Raw genomic sequence first — 27,066 nt, forward strand, 5'->3', positions numbered from 1 at the left:
GGGGGCCTGCTGCAGTCTTTTTTTAAAAAATATATTCTTATTGATTTTTAGAGAGGAAGGGAGAGGGAGAGAGAGATAGAAACATCAATGATGAGAATCATTGATCAGCTGCCTCCTGCATGCCCCTCACTGGGGATCGAGCCCGCAACCTGGGCAAGTGCCCTGATCAGGAATCTAAGTGTGAATTCCTCGGGGTTCATAGGTCAGCACTCAACTACTGAGCCATGCTGGCTGGCCCTGCTGCAGTCTTGCTTGAACGCTTGACTGGGTGGGTTGGAAGGGCAGGTGAGAAGGGTCAAGGTGGGAAATTCACTTGAAAGTTTACTTAGTGATTATTGACAGACGTGTTTCTCTGAGTCCTGGGCCTCTACAAGGCTGGGCAACTGGCTTTCCCTGATGATCTACCTAAGAAAAAATGTGAGACTCCAAACAAGATGGAAGTGGTAATCTTTTTACAATCGAATCTTAGAAGTAACATCCCTTTCTTTTGCCATATTCTGTTCATTAGAAGTGATTTCAGCAAGGAGATTATATACCAAGAAGTGGGGATCACTGTGCCCTTTTAGAGATTGCCTACCATAAATATCTCTTACCACATGCTTGCTAGTTGTTCTCACATGGTAGTAAGGACTTTAGCATAATTAGTTCATTGTCACTGAAGTTGTGGGATGTTTTCTTATCCTGTGAAATTGAAATCAGTTTATTAAAAAAAAATGCACTTAAATGGGCAACTATAGGAAAATCAATAAAGCATATGCCTTTATTTATTTTTTTAAGCAAATGCCTTTAAAAGGCATTGGAAAATAATTTCAAGCATTGTGAAATAACCATCACTTCAGGGAACTAACAGGGCCAAGATTTTTTCCTAGGAGACAACAGAAGCCCAAAACAAACAACTGCTATTAATTGTCATAACCAATTAAGACTCCCTCGTTCCCCTTAAATAAGGCCAAGCAATAATGTAATTGGTGGGAATATTTGTTTTTGTTATTTTAGTTTTGTTATGTTATCATAGTTGGTATTTGAAATGAAGGAGAGCTAATGACTTTGTCCCTACTAAGGAAAACCAAAACACTTGTCCGTAGGTGACATTTAGTGTAATGTTGTATGTTTAAATAGTAACTAAAAGTCAGCAATCTTTTTTTCTGTTTCTTTTAGTTGATTTCAAGTTATTCATTTAAGAATTGGGTCTTATAACTTCCTAAAGATTAGTAACTCTAGGTGGTATGGTTGATATTTAGTAGGCCCTAAGGAAATTCTGTCTGACTTAATAAAATTTATCATTCTAATCAATATTCCTCTTTGTGTTTTTGGCATTTGAGAAAATAATTGTATTACTTTGTTGATATCTTTGTAAAAAGGTCTTTGCACAATGCTTGGAACATAATAAGCACTCAGTAAATGTTCCTTTCTTTTTATAGAAAAAATAGACTGTATTACCATATAGTATTAAGTGCTTTCTTGGCATGCAGAACTAATACTTAATAGTGCATGGGTGCTATATAATTTTAAACTATTTAAATTTAAGAATGAATACATTTTGGCTGAACCTTACATTTCTAAATAATTTTTACTACTCCTAACCCATATCTTAAATTCTAATTGAAAGTAGTTTTTGACTTGGGTAATTTTCAAAACAAAATACTTAGGTGATTTCATTTTTCTCTTTCTACCTTCATTTTCCAGAATAAAACAAATATTGGGTAATGCCTAAGCCAAGATCTTTTTATGTGTGGAAAAGGAAATTCCTTCTGAATTGTGATTATTAGGATTGATGTGCATGTGCTTTCTACTTATAAACTAATGCTATTTTCCTTGTCCTTTTGTTTCACTGCTGCTTCAATCCTGATGCATTGTGCTTCTTCCTTGTTTGGATTGTATTTGTTCGCTGCTCAATTACACTGCATTAAAAGCTTCTTGGTGATAGCAAAGATGTCCTTGGCCCACCAAGTAAGTAGCTAAAGTTCAAATGGCATGTTTGGAGACATGATAATATTTTGATGTGTACTTATAAAAGGCATGCGGTATTTTTGTTTTGATTATTTAAGTGTTCTACTTTTCTTTCCAGACAGTGAAATATAAAGAATATCATCATTTAGTGCTTATCTGTTGACAATGTCCGTCTGAGATTGATAGTATTTGTATATTTACATCTGGATTATCTAAGGATAGATTATTTACTTAATTATCTAGTTAATAATTTAGGACCTTTTCTCCATAGTATTCCTTTCTGCAATCATCATGAAAAATAGGTCAGGCTACTTTGAGGCTGGACATGGTCTTAAAAAATTCACTGCCATATGACAATGAGAAATACTGTTTTGTTTTGTCAGAATTTTTACATAATAATTTGGTTATGAAATGTATTATTTATACTTTGGGATTTCATAAGTGAAACATGTTTCATCTTAGGAATTTAGAAGATGTCTTCCCGCCCCCCCCCCCCCTTTTTTTTTAACCTGCACTGTTAGCTTTGGAGGATACACGATGAATAAAACCTATGCTCTGCCCATAAGGATCATTATAGTCTAGCAAGGGAGTTAGACTCATCTATAACAATAAAGCATAATATGCTAATTAGACCAGATGTCCTTCCAGATGAAGCCATGGCGGCCGGGGCCGAGGCAGAGGAGGTGGCTGCCACGGCGGCAGGAGCTGAGCCCCTTGCATGAATTTTGTGCACCGGGCCTCTAGTCTATATATGTATATAAAAGCCTAAGCGACTGGATGACTGGCCAGTAGCTATGATGTGCACTGACCACCAGGGGCCAGATGCTCCACACAGAAGCTGCCCCCTGGTGGTCAGTGATCCCCACAGTTAACCTCCCACAGCCGGCCAACCTCCTGCGGTTCCTCCCCCCGGCTGGCCGGGTGGTCAGTGAGCTCCCATGGCCAACCTCCTGCAGTCCCTCTCCCTGGCCGGCTGGCCCCAATCGCCAGCCAGGCCAAGGGGACCCCCCTCCCACCATGTACAAATTCATGCACTGGGTCTCTAGTGAATAGATAATTTTAAAGCATTGTAACAGGGGAAACTTTTGTTTTAAAGTTTTGTATTAAAAGTCACAGAATTACTGCCCTGGCCTGATGGCTCAATTGTTTGGAGCATTGTCCTGTGCACTAAACAGGTTATGAGTTTGATTCTAGGTTAGGGCACGTACATAGGTTGCGGGTTCTATCCCTGGTTGGAGTGTGTACAGGAAGCAACTGATTGGTGTTTCTCTCTCTCTCTCTCTCTCTCTCTCTCTCTCTCTCTCTCTCTCTCTCTCTCTCTCTCTCTCAAAAATCAATAAAACATATCCTCGGGTGAGGATTTAAAAAAAAAATCAATAGAATTACTGAGATGAAAGGAACTTCAGATGTCATCTAAAAAGATGAAGATACTGAAGCTAAGAACTGAAATGTCCAAGAAATTAGAATTGGTTACTTACCCAGTGTGTCTTCTACTGGTTTTCAATAATTAAAATATGACTGCATTGTGAATTGGACAAAGATTTTTAACTTTATTAAAAGCAATGTGGAAATTATATTGACTTAGGAAGTTTTAGTATTTTTTATGAAATATATATCTGACTGTTGTAAATTTGCTCATTCCTTTAGGGTTCATTTTGTTGTTCCATTGGCAAAAGGAAGGGACTAAGCAAAATAATGGCAAGATTTCTTCTAGTTCTAAAATTATTTGATCTAAAACAATTGCTATTTGTCTCTAATGTATTATGTGGGGAGCCGACACGGCCATGGCATACTCAGCCCCAGGGCGTGTTATGTGCCATGCCAGCTCAGCCTGGTTCAGTGACCCTGAGTGGGGGGGTGAAAGGATTGAGAAAAGACAGACAAGAGAATGAAAGCTGGGTCTCGGTGGGACGCTGCTCCCTAGTGAGGAGACAGCGCCAGCGCCCACAAGCCGTGTCTTTATTTTATAGCAGATGCCACGAGGCAAAGTAGGGGCGTGATCACGTTGTTTACAGCATTCTCGTGAGTTTCATCCTCACTTAACTACATGCACCCGAACTCTGTCACAAGGCATGTGGGGCTACGTGTTTGGACCATAGGGTCAAGCTTACAACCATAGCCGTTGGCTATGATTGTGCTGGGAGGGTCCTGCCCTCCAGCTGGGACTTGCACGTGGCAATGAAAGGCCCTGTCCTTTCATTAGTCCGAGGCTTGAACCTGGCCAAAACACTGTAACCGCGCCCCATAGTATTATTTTTTTAAAAAAGAGAGATGATTTAAGGTAATACGCTAAAATTCCTTTTTTAACTGCAGTAATTTATAGTATTTTAAATATATTGTTTATTATACAATCAGCATTATTAGAATAGTAGAAATTTTGAAAGTACACAAATACCAAAACATTTTTGTTTTCTTATTCAGCTTTATTTGTGATGCATGACAGATATTTTCTTTCTTGTGTGTGTGTGTGTGTGTGTGTGTGTGTGTGTTTGTGTGTGTGTGTGTTTTGTTGTTGTTGACAGTATTACAGATGTCTCCCATTCTCCCTTTTTGCCTTCCTCCACCCAACCGCGCCCCACCCCAGGCCTTCCCCATACTATTGGCTGTGTTCCTAACTTATGCATATGTGCATATATGTTCTTTGGTTAATCTCTTCCTGTCCCCTGAGATCTATTATTCTGTTCCAAGCATCCATACCTCTGGACCTATTTTGTTCATTAGTTTATTTTGTTCATTATAGTCCACATGTGAGACAATTTGTCTTTCTCTAACTGGCTTATTTCGCTTAGCATAATACTCTCCCAGTCCCTCCATGCAATCTTAAAGGGTAAGAGCTCCTTTTTCACAGCTGTATGGTATTCCATGGTGTAAATGTACCACAATTTTTTTATTCACTCATCTACTGATGGGCACTTGGGCACTTAACTGTTGTAAATAAATGCTGCTATGAACACAGGGGTACATACATTCTTTCTAATTGGTGTTTTGGGATTCTTTAGGGATATATACCTAGAAGTGGGATTACTGGGTAAAATGGCAGATCCATTTTGAATATTTTTATAAACTCCATACCATTTTCCATAATGGCTGCACCAGTCTGCATTCCCATCAGCAGTCTACTATAGGGTTCTCTTTTCTTCACATCCTCACCAGCACTTGCTATTCATTGATTTATTGATAGTAGCCATTCTGGCAGGTGTGAGGTGATACCTCATTGTAATTTTAATTTGCATCTCTTTGATGATGAGCGAATTTGAACATTTTTTCATGTTTATTGGCCATCGGTATGTTCTCTTTGGAGAAGTGTCTGTTCAGGTCCTTTGCCGATTTTTTAGAATGGATTGTTTGTCTTCCTGGTGTTGAGTTGTATGAGCTCTTTGTATATTTTGGAAATTAATCCCTTATCTGATGTATCATTGGCACATAACTTTTACCAAAGTATGTTCTCTTTTCATTTTGTTAATGGTTTCTTTTGCTGTGCAGAAGCTTTTTATTTTTATGTAGTCCCATTTGTGTATATTTTCCTTTGTTTCCCTTGCCTTTGGCAATGTATCGGTGAAAATATTGCTAGGTGAGATGTCTGAGATTTTACTGCCTTTGTTTTCTTCTAGGATTTTTACGGTTTCCCATCTTACATTTAAGTCTTTTATCTCTTTTGAGTTTATTTTTGTAAATGGTATAAGTTGGTGGTCTAGTTTCATTTTTTTTTTTTTTTGCATGTACCTGTCCAGCTTTCCTAACACCATTTATAGAAGAAACTATCTTTACCTGGCAGATATTTTCAATGGATTTTTCAGTTACTCTAATTACCTTATACATTCAAATGTTGGCTCAGATGAACTGATTGACATAGCTGAACTTTATAAATAGAATTTAATTTTTTTAAAAAAATATATTTTATTGATTTTTTACAGAGAGGAAGGGAGAGAGACAGAGAGCCAGAAACATCAATGAGAGAGAAACATCGATCAGCTGCCTCCTGCACATCTCCCACTGGGGATATGCCCGCAACCCAGGTACACGCCCTTGACCGGAATCGAACCTGGGACCCCTCAGTCCGCAGGCCGACGCTCCATCCACTGAGCCAAACCGGTTTCGGCAATAGAATTTAATTTTTAATATCAATTGAAATGATTCTAATTTGGGGACTGGGTTTTATAAGTGGAGGTCTTTAATTTACTTGGAATATAAGAAATTTATTGTATATTTTATGCCTATAGAAATAAAAATATACAGCATATATTAGGGATCGTTTATATTGTGCTCTATCAACTGTTAAAAGGGGACTGTATAATTATTTCATGGAGACCATATGTTTTTTAAAATGGAAAGTAATTTCACATAGTACTTCATTAGGATCTGTACTATTGAATGAAAAAGCTATAATTTTATATCTACCAACATATTTAATATATTTAAGTATTTGGGAAAAGTTATACCATCTGTAAGGGGAGATTTAGAATTTATGTAGAGATCATTTATGACTTTAAAATATTTACTTAACTTCAGCTTATCTTAGCTTTCACTTAGATTAAGGGCAAATACCAGACTTTGAAGCTTATACAGTTCTTCAGATTTTATATTGATGAGTTGAATTCAGAAAGTAAAGAATGATAGTTACAGAGTCATATTCTCCTTAGAAGTTGCAGTTGGTATGTTAATATGTTACTGCTAATTATTCCATTGTGATTAATTTTACTGTAGTTAAGATAGTAAAACAATATGAATAGCAAAGTAGGTTACTTTACTTCCACTACAAAATACAACCATGAGAGGGCACTGTAATGCTATCATTAGTATGTGAAGTAATTGATTGTAATGTTAGACATTACACTGAAATCATGCAGTCATTCATTCGTCAAATATTTATTCAGTCATTTAGCATGGATTTATTGTCACTTTTATTTCAAGGGATACAAATAAAAACAAAGTCACTACCCTTTTTAAGCTTATACTTAACTAGTCTACAATTGTGCAAATGATGTAAGCTATCAAGATGACTTTTATAATGTGAAAATTCCTTTTTCTGTGTATAATGTTAATGTTTATGAATGGGGTAAGAGAAAAAGTAGGAAAATGCACTTTCTGTACATTGCTATTTCTACAACCTTCCCACTTCAAGGTTATCAAAATCATAAGCAGTAATACCTCAATCAGTAAGAAGTTAGGGGTGAATGGAACTAAATATTCACTTCTTAGACTATTGCCTTTTTTTATATGGTAAAGTTATTCAAGACATAGATACCTATGTCTCACTGACGAACACTAAAGCATACTTTAATTCTATTAGTTGTCCTTCTCATAATGTATTTTAAATTAGCCTTAATGTACTGCCTGATACTACAAAAAATGTAGCATATGTAAATTATAAAGCATGATTATACAGTTAAGACACTTTGAATTTACCACTTAAGAACATGAATCTTAAAAATATTTCATGTCCATTTGTGTGCTTCTTCTCTTCTTTTCCTGTGCCAGAGGTGATGACTATTTTGTATTTTATCATTCTTTACTTTTTTAAAATAGACTTTTATGTTATTTTTAATTATGTATGTATCACTAAGGTTTACTTGGTTTTTAATTTTATGAGAATGGTAGCATGACAACATGTCATGTTTTAGGACTTGTTTTTTAACATTTTATTTCCAAGATTCAGCCATGCTATTGGGTATAGCTAAGATCACTCCTTTTTCAGTGCTACATACTATTTCATTATAGGCATATACCATAATATATAAATCCATTTTATTTTCAGTTGATGAGTATTTAAGTTGTTTTGATTTTTGTTACTTTGAACAATGTTGCTGTCAACATTCTTATTTTTGTCTTTTGCTACACATGTTTAAGAGTATTTCTAGTTATAAAGCTAAGAGTGGAATTGTTGGACTCGTAGGGTATGCTGAAATCACTTTATTAAGACAGATCTAAGCAGTTTTCCAAAGTGCTTATTTTGGTTTATACCCCACCATCAGTGCTTCAAATGTCTGATTGATCTCACCCGTATCTATTTGTTATTATCAGACTGATTAATTTTTGTCAGTTTTACTGAGTGTAAAATATTAATTTCATTGTGATCTTGATTTGTGTTTTTCTGATTACTAAAGAAGGTGAGCATCTTTTTTATATATTTATTGATCATTTGCATTTTTCTTCCATGAAATCACCATTCGAGTTTCCCTCCCATTTTTCTTTTTTTGTATTAAAAATATTTTATTGAGGCATAATTGACATACAACATTATATTGGTTTCAGGTATACTGCATAATGATTCAGTATTCATATATATTTCAAAATGATCATAATAAGTTTAGTTAACATCTATCACAATACATATAGATTTTTTTCTTGTGATGAGAATTTTTAAGATATGCTCTCTTAGCACCTTTCAAATATGCTATACAGTATTGTTAATTATAGTTTCCAGGCTGTATTTTACATCCACTTGACTTTTTTATCTTATAATTAGAAGTTTGAACCTTTGACCCCCTTCACCCATTTTGCAACCCCTCTCAACCTCTTCACCTCTGGCAACCACCAGTCTCTTCTCTGTATCTATAAGCTAAGTTTTTTTGTTGTTTGTCCTTTTTGATTCTACATACCTTATTTGTCTTTCTCTGTATGACTTATTTCACTTAGCATAATGCTGTCAAGGTCCATCCATGTTGTCCCAAATATAAAGATTTCATTCTTTTTAATGCTGAATAATATTCCATTGTTTATAGGAACCACATTTTCTTTATCCATTTACCCATTGATAGACACTTCCCTTGGCTATTGTAAATAATGCTGCAGTGAAAATGGGGGAGCATATTTCTTTTCAACTTAGTGTTCTCATTTTCTTAGGTAAATACACAGAAATGGAATTGCTGAAACATATGTTAGTTCTATTTTTAATTTTTTTAGGAACCTCTATATTGTTTTCCATAGTGGCTGTACCAATTTATATTCCCACCATCAGTGCAAAGGATTTTCTTTTCTCCACATCCTTGCCAACACTTTTTATTTCTTGATTTTAAAAATAATAGTCATTCTAAGGAGGTGTAGGATGATATCTTATGTAGTTACCACTTGCATTTATGTGATGATTAATGAAGTTGAGCACTTTTTCATGTGCCTGTTGAACATCTGTGTATTTTTTGGAAAAAAAATGTGTATTTAGATACTCTGTCCATTTTTATTAGGATTTTATTTCTTTTTTGCTATTGAGTTGTATTAGTTCTTTATATATTTTGGATATTATATCCACTTATCAGATATTTGGTTTGCAAATATTTTCTCACATTTAGTTATCTTCTCATTTTGTTGATGGTTCCTTTGCTGTGCGGAAGCTTTTTAGTTTGATGTAGTCCCATTTATTTATTTTTGCTATTGTCCGATCCAAAAATCATCACCAAGGAAAGGAGCTTATTGTGTATGTTTTCTTCTAGGAGTGTTATGGTTTCAGTCTTCCATTCAAGTCTTTAATTCATTTTGAGTTAATTTTTGTGTAAGGTGTCAGCAATCTAGTTTCATTCTTTTGTATGTGACTATACACTTTTCCCAGGACTACTTATTGAAGAAGCTGTCCTTTACCTCATTGTATATTCTTGGCTTCTTTGTCATAAATTAGTTGCCCATGTAGGTGTGGGTTTATTTCTGGGCTCTCTGTCCTGTTCTACTGATCGTATGACTTTTTTTTTTTTAAATATATTTTATTGATTTTTTACAGAGAGGAAGGGAGAGAGATAGAGAGTTAGAAACATCGTTGGGAGAGAAACATCGATCAGCCGCCTCCTGCACATCTCCTACTGGGGATGTGTCCGCAACCCAGGTACATGCCCTTGACCGGAATCGAACCTGGGACCCTTCAGTCCGCAGGCCGACGCTCTATCGACTGAGCCAAACAGGTTTCGGCCGTATGACTTTTTTTTATAGCTAATACCATATTGTTTAGATTACTATAGCTTTGTAATATAGTTTGAAATCTGGGAGCTTAATGCCTTCAGTCTTGTTCTTTCTCGAGATTACTTTGACTCTGTAGGGTCTTCTGTGGTTCCATACAAATTTTAGGATTATTTGTTCTATTTATGTGAAAATGCCATTAAAATTTTCATAGGGATTGCATTGAATCTGTAGATTGCTTTGGGTAGTATGGACATTTTAACAGTGTTAATTCTTCTATTCCATCAGCATGGAATATCTTTCAATATATTTATATCTTCTTCAACTTCTTTCATCAGTGTCTTAACAGTTTTCAGTGTACAGTAGTTCCTCCTTATCTACTGAGGATAAATTCTAAGATTGCCGATGGATGACTGAATCCGCGGATAGTACCAAACCCATATGTATTATGCTTTTTTCTATACATACATACATACAACCTATGATAAAATGTAACTTATAAATTAGGCACAGTAAGACATTAACAACAATGCCTAATAATAAAATAAAACACATAACAATATGTTTTAATGAAAGTTATGTGAATGTGGTCTCTTAAAATATCTTATTATATTGTACAGACAACATGAATATGCTGGAAAAAGGCATGATTACATCCCAGATGGGATGGAGTGGGATGGCATGTGATTTCATCATGCTACTCAGAATGACACACAATTGTTTATTTCTGGAGTTCTCCAATTAATATTTTCAGACTGCAGTTGACCGCGGGTAACAAACTGTGGAAAGCAAAACTATGGATAAGGGGAGACTACTGTACAGGTCTTTCACTTCCTTGGTTAAATTTACTTCTTGGTATTTTATACTTTTTGATGCATATGCCCCCATTTTTTATATTGCAGTATTGGTCTTTTTCAAATTTATTTATGAGTAGTGGTTTGTTTGTTTTTTAAAAGAAAACATTCTGGATACTAATTATATGTGTTACAGATATCTTTTGTTAATTATATATGTTGCAGATATCTTCTACTGTTTTCTGTTTTTAATTTTGTTTTCTTTTGATTAAATTAAGTCTTACCTTTTTCTTTGTTTAGTGTGGTAGAAATTATCAATTCTTTTATGGTTAATGCTTTGTGTTTGTTTTTTTTAAGGAATCATTCTTTAGCCCATATTTATAAATATACTCTCTTATATTTTGTTATAAAAGTTTTCAAGTTTTGCTTTTTACGTGTATATCTTTAATTTTCATAAAATTATTCTTTATGTGTGGTTTGAGGGTAGGGACCTATTTTTCCAATTTGGAAAACCAATTTTCCCAGTATCAGTAATTAAATAGTCTTTTCTTTCCCTACCTTTATTGTATATCTGGACTCCACAACCATGGGTTTGTTTCTGCGAGCTCTCTGTTAGATTCCTTAGGTCAATTTGTCTTTCTACATCAGCAACATACATTTTTTAATCAATAATAATTTTTAGGAGTTAAATGGATCTTGGATTCAGCAATTGAAGGAGACATCATATACTTTTTCATAATGAAGTTTCATAAAACTATAAAAGTTGTTCATTGATTCATTCAACAAAATTTTGTTGAACACCTTCAATATGCCAGGACCATACCAGGACTCGGGAATTATGGGAAAATAAGACAAAATTTCTTTCTGTTATGGAACTTATAGATTAATGAAAGCATGTAATAAAAACATAATAAAAATCATGTAAAGTGTTAGAGTATAACTGGTGGAATGGGCACTAGTGGGAAAAAAATAAACTAATTGATACATTATACTATATTAAAATGGGAACTTATTGCCGAAACCGCTTTGGCTCAGTGGATAGAGCGTCGGCCTGCGGACTGAAAGGTCCCAGGTTCGATTCCAGTCAAGGGCATGTACCTGGGTTGCGGGCACATCCCCGGTGGGGGATGTGTAGGAGGCGGCTGATCGATGTTTCTCTCTCATCGATGTTTCTGACTCTCTATCTCTCTCCCTTCCTCTCTGTAAAAAATCAATAAAATATATTAAAAAAAAATGGGAACTTATTTATCAAAAGGCACCATGAAGGGCTTTTCTGAGGAGATGACGTTTGAACACAAATGATGAGAGGGGCTAGTAGTGAGAAGATGTGGGGTAGGAGTATTTCGGGTAGAGAGAACAAGAAGTATAAAAACCCAGAGATTGGGGCAAGATGGTGTGTTTTGAGGAATACCAAGAAGACCATTATGACTGGGAGCCAAGGAGTAAAGAGGAGAATGGTAGAGAATTAGGTTGGGAAGATAATGGGTGCCAGACACTCTTGAATCTTTAGGCCATGGAATTTATTATAGGTGTAATGAGCCATTGAGAAGACTTCTGCATGATGCAGATCTGATTTATGGTTTACAAAGATTGCTTGGGCTTCCATGTAGAGAATGAACTCTGCACAAGCAGGAATAAGCCCCTAAGTCTGGTCTCTAGGTAGAAATCTGATGCTGTGATCCAGTGGAAAGGTAATAGTGTCTTGGAACAGGGTGGTAGTTGTATAAGTGGGGGGAAATAGAAGGCCTCCAGATAAATTTTGAAGGTAGAATATAAAGCTCTCAGAGATAAATGGGATGTGAAGTGTGAAAGAGGAACATTGAATAATACATTTAAGGTTTTTGGCCTGAGAACAAGGTGGAAGGGAATAGTGATTCCACTAACTGAATTAGAGAGAGGCAGGTTTGGAAGATAAGCAGAATCAAGAATTACATTCTGGATAAATTTGAGTTGCCTATTAAAGGATAGAGGCAATTAGCCCAGCTGGCATGGCTCAGTGAACCAGGAGGTAACTGGTTCGATTCCCAGTCAGGGCAGATGCTTGGGGTGAGGCTTGATCCCCAGTGTGGGGCGTGCAGGAGGCAGTAGTGATTCTCTCTCATTGTTGATATTTCTCTCTCTCTCTCTCTCTCTCTCTCCCCCTCCCCCCCGCCCCCGAAATAATAATTTTTTTTTTAAAATTAAAAGAATAGAGGCAGTTATAAGGCAGGCAATTGGGTATGTGAGTTTGTGTTCAGGAGAAGATATATAAATTTTGGAGTCATCAGTGAGTAGATTCTTTTTTTAATGGACTTGATGGGGAAATAATTTTTTTATGTCTTGGATGATAAATGGAAGTATTTTTGAAATTTAAGGAGTTAAATATAATTTTGAAAACAGCACAGTAGAAAACATGATAAAGCAATTTGATTAAACAGTATGATTGAAATGCAAACATGAAGCTCTGGTTAAGTTAAAAATTTAGAGTGAAGACAGAATCATTCTCGCTCAAAATAAAACTAAAGCCTTTGTAGACTGAAAGCACAAAAACATAAAATAAAAGGATGTGGAAATCCTAGGACACTGTGGTGTTGCTCACAATTATTTGCCTGATTCTTTCATTGAGTATTTTTCTTTTTACTGTTCTCTCTGGAACTGGGCATTGCTTTCCTCTATTTGTAGCTTGGCCAAGTGGGAGAATAGCAGCCTGAAACACTATTTAAACTGGTTATTGGGGCAGCAAGCTTTTAAGAGCCAGACGTTGGAACCAAATCCTGAGTTAGAATCTTACCTCTATTACTTAGTCTTAGACGAGGCAATCTCTGAACCTCAAGTTTCCCATTTCTAGAACAGGAATTATACCTACTACCTGTGAAAATTAGAAATTAGAGTAGAAATTTTAATGAATGTACAACATTATTTTATACTACTATTTGTATTTTTTCTGATCACTAATGAGGTTGAGTATCTTTTCATATGTTTATTGACCATTTGTATTTCTTCTGTGAAATGGCTTTTGCTTATAAAGAGTTAATATTAATAGCACAGTAAATCTTGCAGTACATTTTCTTATCAATTGCATATGTTTTCATTTTTATAATCTCCATAATTTGTATACTTTTACTCATACATACCTATCAATTTGGGGGGAATTGAAAGCAAAGTAAAAGAAAAACAATTATGCAAATTTATTAAAGTATTGAGTTGGTAAAATTAATAAACATTGAGGCAGGTTCAATCATAGTTCTGTTCCATGTTATTAACTAGCCATTGTGTAAATCTAGCGCTGAAGTTCTAATACTTTTTCCCTTTTTTCCTTGAGCTGTTATAGCAAACAGTGAAGAATCTCAACTTCTGACACCAGGAAAGATGAGTCAGCGCCAAGGGAAAGAAGCTTATCCAACTCCAACCAAAGACTCGTGTCAGCCATCTTTTAGTCCTGCAAGCCTTCATAGTCAGGGTAAGAGTTGTGGTTTGAATGTGTTTTGTGTTGTTGTTTTTTAAGGGAAGAATGACATTTTGGATATATCATAACTTCTATCTTTTGAACCCTTTAGCTTTATAGGGGTTTTTTGTTTGTTTTGGTCATACATACTATTCTTGAAATGAGTACATTTTCCTTTTGAGTCTTTTAATTTCTCTTATATTCTCTAGCATACTTTGTTAGTTATACCATTCTTCAAATTATTGATTCTCAAACTTCTTAGTCTCAGGACCCCTTTACACTGGTAAATTATTGAAGAAGCCAAAGAGCTTTTGTTTATGTGAGCTTACCTATTGACATTTACTATATTGTAAACTAAAACTAAGAATTTCTTAAATTGTTTATTATTCATTTAATATTATAATAGTAAACCCATTACATGTGACTATGAATAACACATTTTTTATGAAAATAACTATGTGAGAAGGGTGGTATTCTTTTCCCGCAGGTTTCCTCAACCTTGGCACTATTAACTTCTTGGGCTGGATGATCTGTTGTCTTGTACATTGTAGGATATTTCACAGCATCACTGGCCTCTACCCACTAGATGGCAGTAGCACTTTCCCCAGTTATGACAATCAGAAATATCTCCTGACATAGCCAAATGTCCCTTGAGGGACAAAAATCATTTTTGATTGAGAAGTATTATTTTATAGTTTCTGAAAATTCATTTCTAGCTTTAAAAAAGACACGTGAATTTTTATATCTGCTTCTGTAGTCAGTGTTGTGATGTGATGATTTAATTGAAATACTATATGATGACAATCTGGCCTCATACATATGAGTATTGACAGTAATACCTTTTATACATAACTGTAGATATTCTTCTTTGATACTGCACCAAAACTGACAAGTGGTAGTTTCTTAAATGTTCATTGCAATCTGGAATCTGAAACCATATCAGTAAGCTTTTTATACTCAGTTGAATTAAAATACACTGATCTATCTTGAACTTTGAATGGCTATTTACTCATACATGATTTTGAAACATTATGCATTAGTCATTGAAAAATAGTTGCTCACTGAATTATGCAGATCTACCAAGTGTTGACACATTTTAAAATATAATATAAAGAAGTGCTTTAAACATATTTCTCCTTTTTCACATGGAATATTAAAACCACCTGTACTCAGGGTTTATGATTAATAATTTTTACTGCTTCATCAAGGACATTTGTAAGTGAAACTGGCCAATTATTACAAGTTCATGGCAGTGAAGAAAGCAGTGACTACTACTATAGTTTGGTGCCTCTGCCTTGATCTGTGCTGAAGTGCTGGCAGTTTTACCCAACACTGCTTTTGTACCTTAAGTAGAAGTGTCAATGCAATGAAAAAGTATTATGAAATAGTTTTAACTTTCTATACCCTCTAAAAGAGTTTTGGGGATTCCCAGGGATCATATATTTCACTTCCTAAATCTTAATAAGTTTTATGTATTGGATTCTACTCCTTCACTAGTTTATTTAGTCAAATGCTTTGAACTCTCCTGAGGTTACTACTGATAGCTGTGGTGGAAAGACTACTGCTTTTAAAACCAAGAACTTAAATTTGGTGTTAGAAAGCTAATATATGTATGCAAGTTATCAAGTATTTTAAATACTTAAATTTAGAGTTTTATACTGTCTGTATAACTTGTCAGGTTTTGGTGTTGTTACTTAATAAAATAGGCTTTAGTTCTTTTTAAATGAGTATTAACTGGTAAATAGTAAGTTACATAATCATTTTTCTACTTTATTTCAGTAGAAAATGTTTTTCTAGTCAAGTGTTAGATGGAACATACTATGTTAACCTTTATTGCTTGTTGTTGGATATATTTTTTGGAAAGTTTGAATTTTTGTTGCCCAGATGTCTTTTTGAAGCCTGAAAGTGCATATATGGTACACTGGTATACATAAGTTTCATTAAGAAATGATACAGTTTACCTGGTTTTTCCATTCTATGCATCACAATTTTGACTGTTTTAGATATGGTTTATCTGATTCATGTATCTGTGCACTAGAACATTTAGAGGACTTCTTTAACTTGAAACTTAATGAAGCAACAGAAGGGTTACTAATAATTTCCTTCATTTGCATCTATCAAGAACATTTCAGGCAAACAGGGAATTTGAGAGATTAGTACAATGAATACTAATATACCTATCATGTAGATTTAAGCAATTATTAACTTTTTGTTGTGTTTGTTTTATTTATTTAGAAGTGGGGCTGGAATATTTAAATTATAGACCTCATGATGTTGTGCCCCAGAATATTTAAGCATGTCTAAAAATTAGAACATTTTTATATTACCATAAAACCTTTTTACATCTAACAGAATTTATAATAATTTAATATAACCTAACACCTAGTTCATATTCAATTGCCTCAGATTGTCCCCGAGTCTTTCTACTGTAGGTTTGTTACAACCAGGATCCCAGGAAGTTCATACATTATATTTGGTTGTTATGTTATTACTAGAGGCCCGGTGCATGAAATTCGTGTACTCTGGGGGGCGGGGGGTGGATCCCTCAGTCCGGCCTGCACCCTCTTGCTCACCAGATGTGGGCCTGGCTTCTGGCTGAGTGGCGCTCCCCCTACGTTGAGTGTCTACCCTCTGGTTGTCAGTGTGTGTCATAACAACCAGTGGTTCCGCCTTTTGGTCGATTTGCATATTAGCCTTTTATTAAATAGGGTATCACCTTTAATCCTGAATAGTCTCTTGTTTTCTTTATGATCTATTGTGCCTTTGACATCTTTTTTTTTTTTTTAAATATATTTTATTGATTTTTTACAGAGAGGAAGGGAGAGAGATAGATAGTTAGAAACATCGATGAGAGAGAAACATCGATCAGCTGCCTCCTGCACATCTCCTACTGGGGATGTGCCCACAACCCAGGTACATGCCCTTGACTGGAATCGAACTTGGGACCTTTCAGTCCGCAAGCCGACGCTCTGTCCATTGAGCCAAACCGGTTTCGGCAGTGCCTTTGACATCTTAAAGAAACTGGAATACTGTCTCTATAGAGCAGGGGTGGGCAAACTTTTTGACTCGAGGTCCACAATGGGTTCTTAAACTGGACCGGAGGGCCGGAACAAAAGCATGGATGGAGTGTTTGTGTGAACTAATATAAATTCAAAGTAAACATCATTACATAAAAGGGTACAGTCTTTTTTTTTTTTTTTTAGTTTTATTCATTTCAAACGGGTCGGATCCAGCCCGCGGGCCATAGTTTGCCCACGGCTGCAAAAGAGTGTTGGACACCTTTTGGATTTATTTGATTGCTTCCTTGATGTGTTGTTTTCACTTAAAGATGTAAGCACTGAATTGGTTATAACATTAGGGATTGAAAAAAATTGTGATTTCTAATTCTGTCATTCTTTTTACATTTGTTACTGAAATTTTTCTGTGAAGAGAGATCTTAATCATCTTAGGGATGGTTGATAAGCATTGTTCTGATTCTCAACATTTTCTGTGATTTTTTTTTTTTTTTCTAAAAGTGTTAGTGTCAGTGCTTTGATCTCTCATTTCATTTTTATTCTTACTATCACCATCTTAGATAAGGTCCTTATCTTTTCATACTTAGGTCCATAGCCTCCTATCTCCTGACTTTGCCCTCCAGTATACTAGGCTTATCTTCCTTAACAAAATAATCCAAACAAACAAAATTATTGTTATGTGTTAAGATGAGATTATGATGTGATTGAGGTTCTTCTAGATCAGGAGTCCTCAAACTACGGCCCGCGGGCCACATGCTGCCCGCCAGGTGTTTTTGCCGCTGCTGCCTGTCCTGCTTAGCAGCTGACTTGTCCCGGGCCCGCAGTGCGCATGTGTGGAATGTCTGAGGGACAGTGAACTGGCCCCCCCTTTAAAAAGTTTGAGGACCTCTGTTCTAGATGTATATGGCCAGAAAATACATTGATTCTGTGAAGTAGGTCTCTGAGGGAAATAATATGAAAGAGAAATAAAAGTTGTCAATGAAAATACCACTTTTTATTATTCATGCTTGTAACTGAAAACTTCATTAGATGCCTACCTTTATGTCATTCTCTTTCTCAAAAAGTCAACAGCTGACCGTTGCCTAGAGCAATGGCTCCTAAGTCTGAGAGTCACCTGGGAACTTTGCTTAGATACAGATTCTACTGCAACCTTTTAAAATCTCTAGGGTAAAGCTGTGTAATTATAAAGCTATCCAAGTGCATCTGATGTAACATTTGGACCAGCAAGTGGAAACCAGCAGTTGAGAGCATAAATTGCAGACTCCATAATATGGTAGTCAATTCTCTTAGTATATTCGACTTTACTCTACTCTTCCAGTTTCATTTTGTGTTCCCCTCATCATGAACCCAGATAGATGGTTTTCTTCTCTATTCCCCAGTGAGACTGTGCTTTTATTTATTCTGGTCCTCCATTGTGGGATATCCTACCCCTTCCCTTTGCTTAGCTAATACTTCTCAAATCCCAGGGTGCTGTCAGTAAAAAAATGGCCTCCAAATAAGAATCAGATCTTCTGTGAAATCCTGTGTTGGACCTCAGAAAGATTTAAGACAAGTCCTTTTAGACCTTTTCAGCTAGACAAAAGGGCTTCAAAGAGTCTTAAAGGCATACTTTTCTAGAATGTCTCAGCTAGTCAAAAAACCTTCTAAGGCTCTTAAGTCTGATGTCCCACAGCACCATGACACTCAGCCCAAAATAGAAAGTGGCCTATCTCAAATTTGTGGATGTGGCATCTGTCTAATGGAATTAATTTTAATAAAATTCATAGGTAACTCACAAAGTTTTTATAAGAATGGTTCTAATTGAAAGCACCACAGGATAGACAGAAAAGAATAGACATAGTTCAATTAAAAAGAGCCTTTGTGTGTTGGGGTATCCCAATCTTATATGGCAGGAAGCAGGCCAATAAAGATACAGTGTTATAAATATGGACTATTTCTTATGAAATAGTCAGAATGACTCACAGGATGGAGCTAGATACAGCCGTGGGCAAACTGCCAGCCTGTTTGAAATGAATAAAACTAAAAAAAAAAAAAGACCGTACCCTTTTATGTAATGATGTTTACTTTGAATTTATATTAGTTCACACAAACACTCCATCCATGCTTTTATTCCGGCCCTCCAGTCCAGTTTAAGAACCCATTGTGGCCCAGTTTAAGAACCCATTGTGGCCCTCGAGTCAAAAAGTTTGCCCACCCCTGAGCTAGAACCTCAGAGGCAGAGTCAAGATTCACAGAGGACTATTTTTCAGGGAGCAGAACTGTGCTCCAATCAAGTTGCTGATGACATGTGCTGAGCAGATTTCACAATTGCTATGGTACTGTTATGGGCCTTCTGTATAACTCTACATCCCATACATCTTTGAACTCAATTGCAAAAACCAAAGATAGCATTGCAATTGTCTATTGAACCTGATTTCAAGCTAACAAGATCCTGGCCTTACAGCCAGTGCTGTAAAAGATGACATTTTAGTGGGGGTATAGGGGTGAGGGAGGGCCTTGAGTGTATTTTGCACGTGGTAGCTTTCTGTGCTGGTAACTGTTCTCCAACATCAACCTCACATGTAATATTGTTCCTGTGATTGCCAAAAGAGAGTCATACAAGAGAGTGAATGACCATACAGCAGGAAAATAATAACATATATTTTGATGATAATTGTTGGACTCATACAAATAGCTACTATCTAGTAAGCACTTACTGAGTTTGGCTGTCATGCCAGAAGTTTTATATGCAAAATTCTATTTAACTCTTGAAACCACCCCACAAGATATAGGAGTAGTTACTATGTCTGCTTTATAAGTTTAAAAACTGAGGATTAGAGTTGTTAAAAATTTCCTCAAATTTACAAAACTAGTAAATAGCAGAGGTGGATTCAAACTCAGGATTGTCAAAGCCCATAGTCTTAAATACTCCACTATACTGGAGTGCATTACAGTGTCAGCTGTTTCTTTTTTGTGTTATACACATCATGGTTTTATTTATTTATTTATTTTAAATATATTTTTATTGATTTCAGAGAGGAAGGAAGAGGGAGAGAGAGATAGAAACATCAATGATGAGAGAGAATCATTGATTGGCTGCCACCTGCATGCCCCCCACTGGAGATCGAGCCCGCAACCCAGACATGTGCTCTTGACTGGAATCGAACCTGAGACCTTTCAGTTCAGAGGCTGATGCTCTATCCACTGAGCCAAACCAGATAGGACCACACGATGGTTTTAAAAATTTATGTCTGCCAGTGCTTTAGAATTTCACAGATTCTCATTATTGCTCTTTTCTGGCTGAGTCTCTTTCAAGCTTATGATTTCATACCAATTTATAGTAGGTCATTAAAAACAGTTTTGTTTTTTGCAGTATAGTTTCCTTCCATCATTTTAGGATTTTCTTTTCCTTTTTTTTTTTTTTTTTTTGGAACTCCGGAGACTCTGACTATCCTTCCTAAAGCCCACACACATCATGATATTCTTTTATGTGTTATACATTTAAATTATGATGGTGAATCAGATTATTCCAAAAAATTGTGTTGTTGCCCGACTCTTTCCCTTATTCAAAGACTAAGTACCAGTTTACTTCAATATAATTTTAACTTAAGTATGATTACAATCTCTTCAATAGGATGGTGTTGTTTTATGGTGAGTTGTTTGAGCTTAATGTATTTCAGTTGTTTTTCAAGAAAGAAAGACATAACTTAATTAGGTTTGTTGTCTCCCTGTTCCCCTCTACTTTTGAATAAGGACAATGGCCCGGGTGCCTAGAGACTAAATTATAGCTCATCCCTCTGGATCACGTTTGAGATTGTTATCAAAGCTTGATGAGTAATATAATTTATCTTGTAGTTAGCCTTTCATTTTTGGTCATAAAAAGCTATTTTACATGTTGTTGTCTTTTAAATTATCTTTTAATTATAGTACTTTCTGAGAGAATATGAAATGTTGCTTTGCCAAAACAAATTAATCCACTTCAAATTAATTTTTAAGTATTTAAAATTTTAAAGACTTGGAAACTAAAAATTTTACCTACCTAATCAGTTTTATAAAATTAGTTTTAACTACTTAATTAGTTTTATAAAATTAAAATTAATGCTTGGTTCATCTAGGCTTGAATTAAAATGTCTATATTTAGTCTGTGTTTCTTTTATCTTTTAGTAACTTCTCTTAAACCTGAGAAGTCCCTTCCCCTTGAATGCTCTGGCAGCATTGAACATGACATAATAGAAAACGTCAAAGTAAAGGAGGGTTTCTTTGACCGAGAGTTTACTAGTTGAAAATGTACCAGATTTCCCAGGGCTACAGTTGTCGACATTGTTGGTATAATCTCAGGTGACTACCACTGAGTACCTTCATTAAAGTGGTTCATAGACAAAAGGAGACATAGGAGTCAGTTTCTTCCATGAATCGAAGCAGTTCTTCCTTCCTTGGTAAGGCATTTCTAGGATCAATTCTGAACATATATGAGACCATATGTGTATGGAACACATAACAAATGTGTTCTTGAGTATGTGTATTATATTTCATGAAAATTGTTTTACCAGAAAGAGAACTTGAATTTAATCTTCCCCCACCCCCACTATCTTTAATTTTTCTTTCCTGAATGATATGCTTTGGTTTATAGCCATAGATTGTTTTCTTTAAAATTAATATAAATTAGAGTTTATGTTAATTTTCTTCTGAGTTTTTCAACTCTCAAAATATGTTAGATTTCTGAAGTTATTTCTTAAGACATGGTTGTTTTCTGTTTCAAAATTCCTTAAATTGGGTAGTTGCTTCATAGAGCTATGAAAGTACCTATTAAGTAATAAAAGAGAATATATATTTGGCAAGTTAAGAAAATTAGTTAAAATATTTTTCTAAGTTTCTCTTCTGAAATATTGTAGTATCTATGTTCTTCAGTTTTTCTAATGCTCCTATAGGGGAAACTGAAATACTTTGAAAACATTTATTGAAAAGTGAGAGAGAATAATTTAGCTTTGTTTTAAGCATCTTTATAAAGATGGGAGGAGTCTGTCTTATTATTGCCAGGCCTTATTAATTACTTTTTTAACAAAGTAGTAAGATGAACATTAAGAACACTACAGGATCCCATAAATGTCATTATACATATATATATATGTGTGTGTGTGTGTGTGTGTGTGTGTGTGTATAAATATGTTTTCATTTTACTTAAGACAACATTAAAGGATTATCAAATCTTACATGTACTAGTTTCTTAGCTCTTTTCTATTGTGATTTCCTCCCATTTGTTTCCGAGGTCTAAGAGGTTGATAACACCTTAGCAAGAGTGGTAAAATAATTTTACCTATACAGTTAACTGCTACAATTTTCCTGTTTTTATTTGAGGTGTGTAGAGACAAGTTTTCTACACTTTTGATAAATATGTAGCAAGATAATGTCAATTTAATTTACCAAGTAACATTTGCATATTTTCTGAGAGAAGAAAAACAGTACTCAAACCTGGGAGTACTTTGGTTCCATTTCCTTTGGTTGTTGTAACTTTGAACATATATAAATTTTACTTAAGGATGAAACAGTGAAAGTTTAGCAAACTCATCTCTTTCTAGGTGAAGGAAGGATGTTTGTGACAGATGGACAAATACCCCCTTGGGGATACTTTTCTAAGTTTCTCTTCTGAAAAGTGAGAATAATTTAGCTTTGTTTTAAGCATCTTTACACAGATTAGAGGAGTCTGTCTCATCTTTGATTTTCCAAGAGTCTCTTTTATAGAGCTGACCCTTATTTAGCCTCCTCTTACCATAGTTATATACTAGAAAGCAAGAACAAACCCAAAATGATATTCTCAGCTCAGGCCTTCACGAGTTAAATTTGTAATTAGAAAATTTAGGAAAAAGAAGTAGGGTAACATAAGCAAACATGAAAACATGTAAGTGAACTTTCAGTTAAAAAACAACACACCTTCCTAGTAAGAACATTAAATGTTAGATACAATGTTTTACAATTTGATGTTTAAAGTGTGGCTGAATTGTCAGTAGTGTAACAGAATTAATGGGTGGCGGGCAGAATTATTAGAGTAGGAATCCACATGAGCACTGGAGCCAGCATTTGTCCTGACTAGCACTTGCTAATATCTGAAGGTCAGAAGCTTGGGTTTTAACAAGAGATTGGAGGAAAGGCTCATTCATGATGGAAATTTGAATTGGAGATCACTTCATATGAAATTAAGAGTCCTGAGGGCAGCATTCTTAGTTTAAAAACAAAAGTTGGACAACACGGCCACAGAGGAAACTGGTGGTGTATTTGCCTGTCTTGGTCTTGTCTCTAGGTAGAATGGAGGAGAGAGGGATTCTTCCTTCAGACATACTGATATAGGCTTGGGGCCAGAATTCATACTATTTCTGTGGCAAAAACAAAAACAACTCCCAGTTTAGTTTAAAATGATCTTGGGTTATATTAGTATTCTTAGGTGTTCGGATGAGTCGACACAGATCCTTTTTAGAGAAAGAATATTTTAAACACAGGCCTCAAAGAATTACATATCTATAATACTAAAAGGTTAATATGCTAATTAGACCAACGTCTTCCGGACGTCATTTCGGACATTCTTTCTGATGAAGTCGGGGCTGGAGGGAAGCCAGCCAGGGTCCCAGGTGCCTGTGGGTGGCCCGAGGGAAGCCAGCCAGGTCCCAGGTTCCTGCTGGCAGCCGGAGGAGGGAAGCCCAGGTCCTGTGTGCCGGAGGGAAGCCGGTGCCCACAGCTGGGGGAAAGAAGGCCTACTTTTGCACGAATTTTTGTGCATTGGGCCTCTAGTAAGCTCATAATTAAAAATCAATAAGCAACAACAATGAGTTACCCATTAAAATATGCACTCATTAAAATGGCTAAAATTTAAAATGCTGACAACACCCAAATGCTGGCAAGGTTGTGGAAAAATCAATAAACATGGGAAACAAGCCACCATCAGAGAGAATCTGCTTAAGCTACCTACCACCCAGTCCAGAGTTTGTATCAATTGGAATAAGTTTCAAATTATGATTTAATGGGTTAAAGGCAATATAAAAGACATAATGCTAAGGACCTTTCAGAATTGATGAAAGATAATCCTCTGATTAAGGAGGCCTAACAATTCCCAAGTAGGAAATGTAAAAAATAGTGGTTTAACACTTATATGTGAGAAGAAGGAAGGCTGAAAAGTACTGAATTAACTAAGCATTTAACTTAGAAAAAGAATAGGATTAACCAAAAGAAGATAGAAGGAAGGAAATAATAAAGAAAACAGAATAGGCATAGTGAGAGTATCAGGAAAAACAAAGTTCTTAGAAAAGCCTCAAAAGAATTATCAAACCTTTGGCAAGATTAAGGGGGGGAAAAAGAGAAATAGACATCATTGGCAATAAAAAGGAGACAAGAAAAATACAAGCAGTTATTTCAAAGGTAATATAAATAGCTTAAAGCCAATACATTTGAAAGATTTTAACATCTCTGAAATTGGGTTGAATCTTTAATTGATAGTGTTTTACAATCTCTGTTGGCCATTGTTGAATACTTTATAGCATCTGTGAATCTGGGATATGTGTTATGCATGTTAAAATTGCCATCAGTCTCCTCTCCTCATATTTTGTCATTTCTGAAAGTCAGAAACATAGCCAGTAGTTGATGGCATCTTAGAATTGATGAAATGGAAAAGAAATATTCCTTAAATGAGGCTTGTATAAGAAAAGCAGACAAGGACATTACAAGAGAGAAAAGTTATAAAACATTCTTGTTCATGAACCTAGATACAGCAATTCCAAATAAACTGTTAGCAAACTGAATCAAGCAAATAAAAAATAATTAATTACAACCACATTGGGGTTATTCCAGGTTTGATATTAGAAAATCTATGGTTGTCATTTAACACTTTAACAGACTAAAGAAGAAAATCAATGTTGTCATCCTACTAATAAAGAAAACAGATTTGAAAAGTTTAACATGATTGGGGGGAAAAAACTCAGCAAATTAGGAATAGAAGGGAACTTTCTTAACCTCGTAAAGTTAGAATTAGGAACAAGAAAAAGGTGTATACTATCTACACTTTATTTCAACAATACACTTGAAATGTAGCCAGTGAATAAGGTAAAAAAAAAAAAAAAAGTAAAGGAAAAAACAATTTTTTATTTATCTGCAGCTAGTACAATTATTTAAACAGATTCACAGATGAATTCTGAAAATTATTAAGAAGTTACTGTAATATATGTTAACTGCAGCAGTAACAAATGGTTAGGAAAATGCAATTCAAAAAATACTGTTTAGAATAACAGGAAATAAGGAACATAGAAATAGGTCTAACAAGAGATGAGAAATACCTTTACATAGAAAAGTATAACATGTATTCTCAATAAGTGGAGAGACATACCGTGTTTCCAACTCAGAATTCAATATCAGTAGCATGTCACTTCTCAAGTTGATTTCATCTGTTCAATGTGTTTTGAATCCATTTCTTAACAGGATTTTTTCATGGTATTTGATAAAGTCATCTTTTTAATTCTCTAGGGAGAGCAAAGGGCAAAAAAGAGTCAAGACATTCCTGAAGCAGCAGAACCAAGCAAGGGTCAGGTGACTTAGCCTTCCTCTGGTGTTCCAGTAAATAGGGCAGGAAGTATAGGGGCTGAAATAGATACAGAGATGAATGAAACACAAAGAGACTTAGAAACAAACCCAGCATACATGGAAGCCTCAATTTATGGCATATTACTCAAATCATTCGGGGAAAATTAGTTTATATATTTGAGAAAACAATGAAGATAGCTTTCTCCCACTATTTACAAAATCAATTCCAGATTAAATGTGAAAGATAAAGCTTTTAAACTTTATAAACTGTAGAAAAATATTTTTATATCCTTGAAGTAAGAAAGGGTGAACCACACACACAAACTGAAAAGAAGACTGACATTCTGCCTTGGTGAACTTAAGAACATCTGTTTATCAAGATACCATAAAAAATAGTGAAGAAACAGATGGTGATGCATGTAACTGACAAAGAATTAATATTTAGGAAAAGTAAGGTACTTCTATGGGTCAACCAAAAAGACCAAAACCCACTAGAAAAAAATGTCCAAAACTCATGAATAGCTATTTACAGAAGAGGTAACTCAAATGGCGATTAAGTGTGAAAAGATGCTAAACATCACTAGGAAACTGGCAAAGGTAAATTAATACTGTAATGAATTGCCATTTCATACCCACCAGATTGAACTAATATTAAAGTCTGATAATTACAAGTGCCAGTGAGGATGTGAAACAACAGGAACTCTCATCTACTACTGGTGGAAGCATGAGTTGGTAGAATGATTTTGGAAAACACTTTTGACATTACATAGTAAAGTTGACAATGAGCACACCCTAACCCTAAGTTTTTATACTCCTTAGTATACCCTAGACTTAGTGAAACTCTCACAAAATGTGTACCAGCAGAATTGTTTGAAAGAGGAAAAGATATGGAAAAATTCAAATGTCCCATCATCAGTGGAATGAATATATATTACAATATCTTTACATAGTAGTATGTCATACAGCAATGAAATGAATGATTTAAAGCTATCGGCATCAATATGGGAGAATATACAAAACAAATTAAAATTCATGCAGTATGATGACATTTATGTAAAATGAATCAATACATATTATGTGGATATAGATACACGAATGAGTAAAAGAGAATTTGGAATAATGGTTAACTCGGGTTAGACGGGAGGGGGATGCAACCAGACACACTTGGGAATCTTCCAAGGTACTTGTAATGCTCTTTTTTATTTGTTGGTGGTCATTAGCTAGGTTTTCATTTTTATTAGTAATGTTTAAAATGTACATATGTTATATACATTCTTGTGAAAAAGATGAAAATGCATCTTTTTTTTTTTTTTTACAGTATAGTCTGTTGACTGATGCTGGTTCCTGTGATTCTTTCTTAGTTATATAACTAGATAGGAAAAATAATTACACTATATATAAGTTTGTTATTAGGTGAAATTCCCTCAGTGTAAAGGTCTCTCCTCTATTACAAGATTATAGTCTT

The 27,066-nt window shown here is 35.1% G+C and overlaps 1 protein-coding gene across 15 annotated transcripts in view; it reads left to right on the top strand.

Moving 5' to 3' along the window:
* The window catches only part of OSBPL8 (oxysterol binding protein like 8), a 169,629-nt gene that overhangs the window by 73,764 nt on the left and 68,799 nt on the right, over positions 1–27,066 (top strand). For 7 of the 15 annotated variants that reach the window (XM_036301007.1, XM_036301003.1, XM_036301002.1 and 4 more), the window contains 2 exons: positions 1,914–1,950; positions 13,927–14,064. In XM_036301007.1, the coding sequence (XP_036156900.1) occupies positions 1,914–1,950; positions 13,927–14,064 (175 nt within the window). Of the gene's footprint in view, positions 1–327; positions 444–1,913; positions 1,951–13,926; positions 14,065–27,066 lie in introns of those variants that run through there. The other 8 variants (XM_036301004.1, XM_036301008.1, XM_036301015.1 and 5 more) reach the window with 5 other exon arrangements.

Source organism: Myotis myotis, unplaced genomic scaffold (assembly GCF_014108235.1).
Source record: "Myotis myotis isolate mMyoMyo1 unplaced genomic scaffold, mMyoMyo1.p scaffold_m19_p_3, whole genome shotgun sequence".
NCBI classification, from domain to species: Eukaryota; Metazoa; Chordata; class Mammalia; order Chiroptera; family Vespertilionidae; genus Myotis; species Myotis myotis.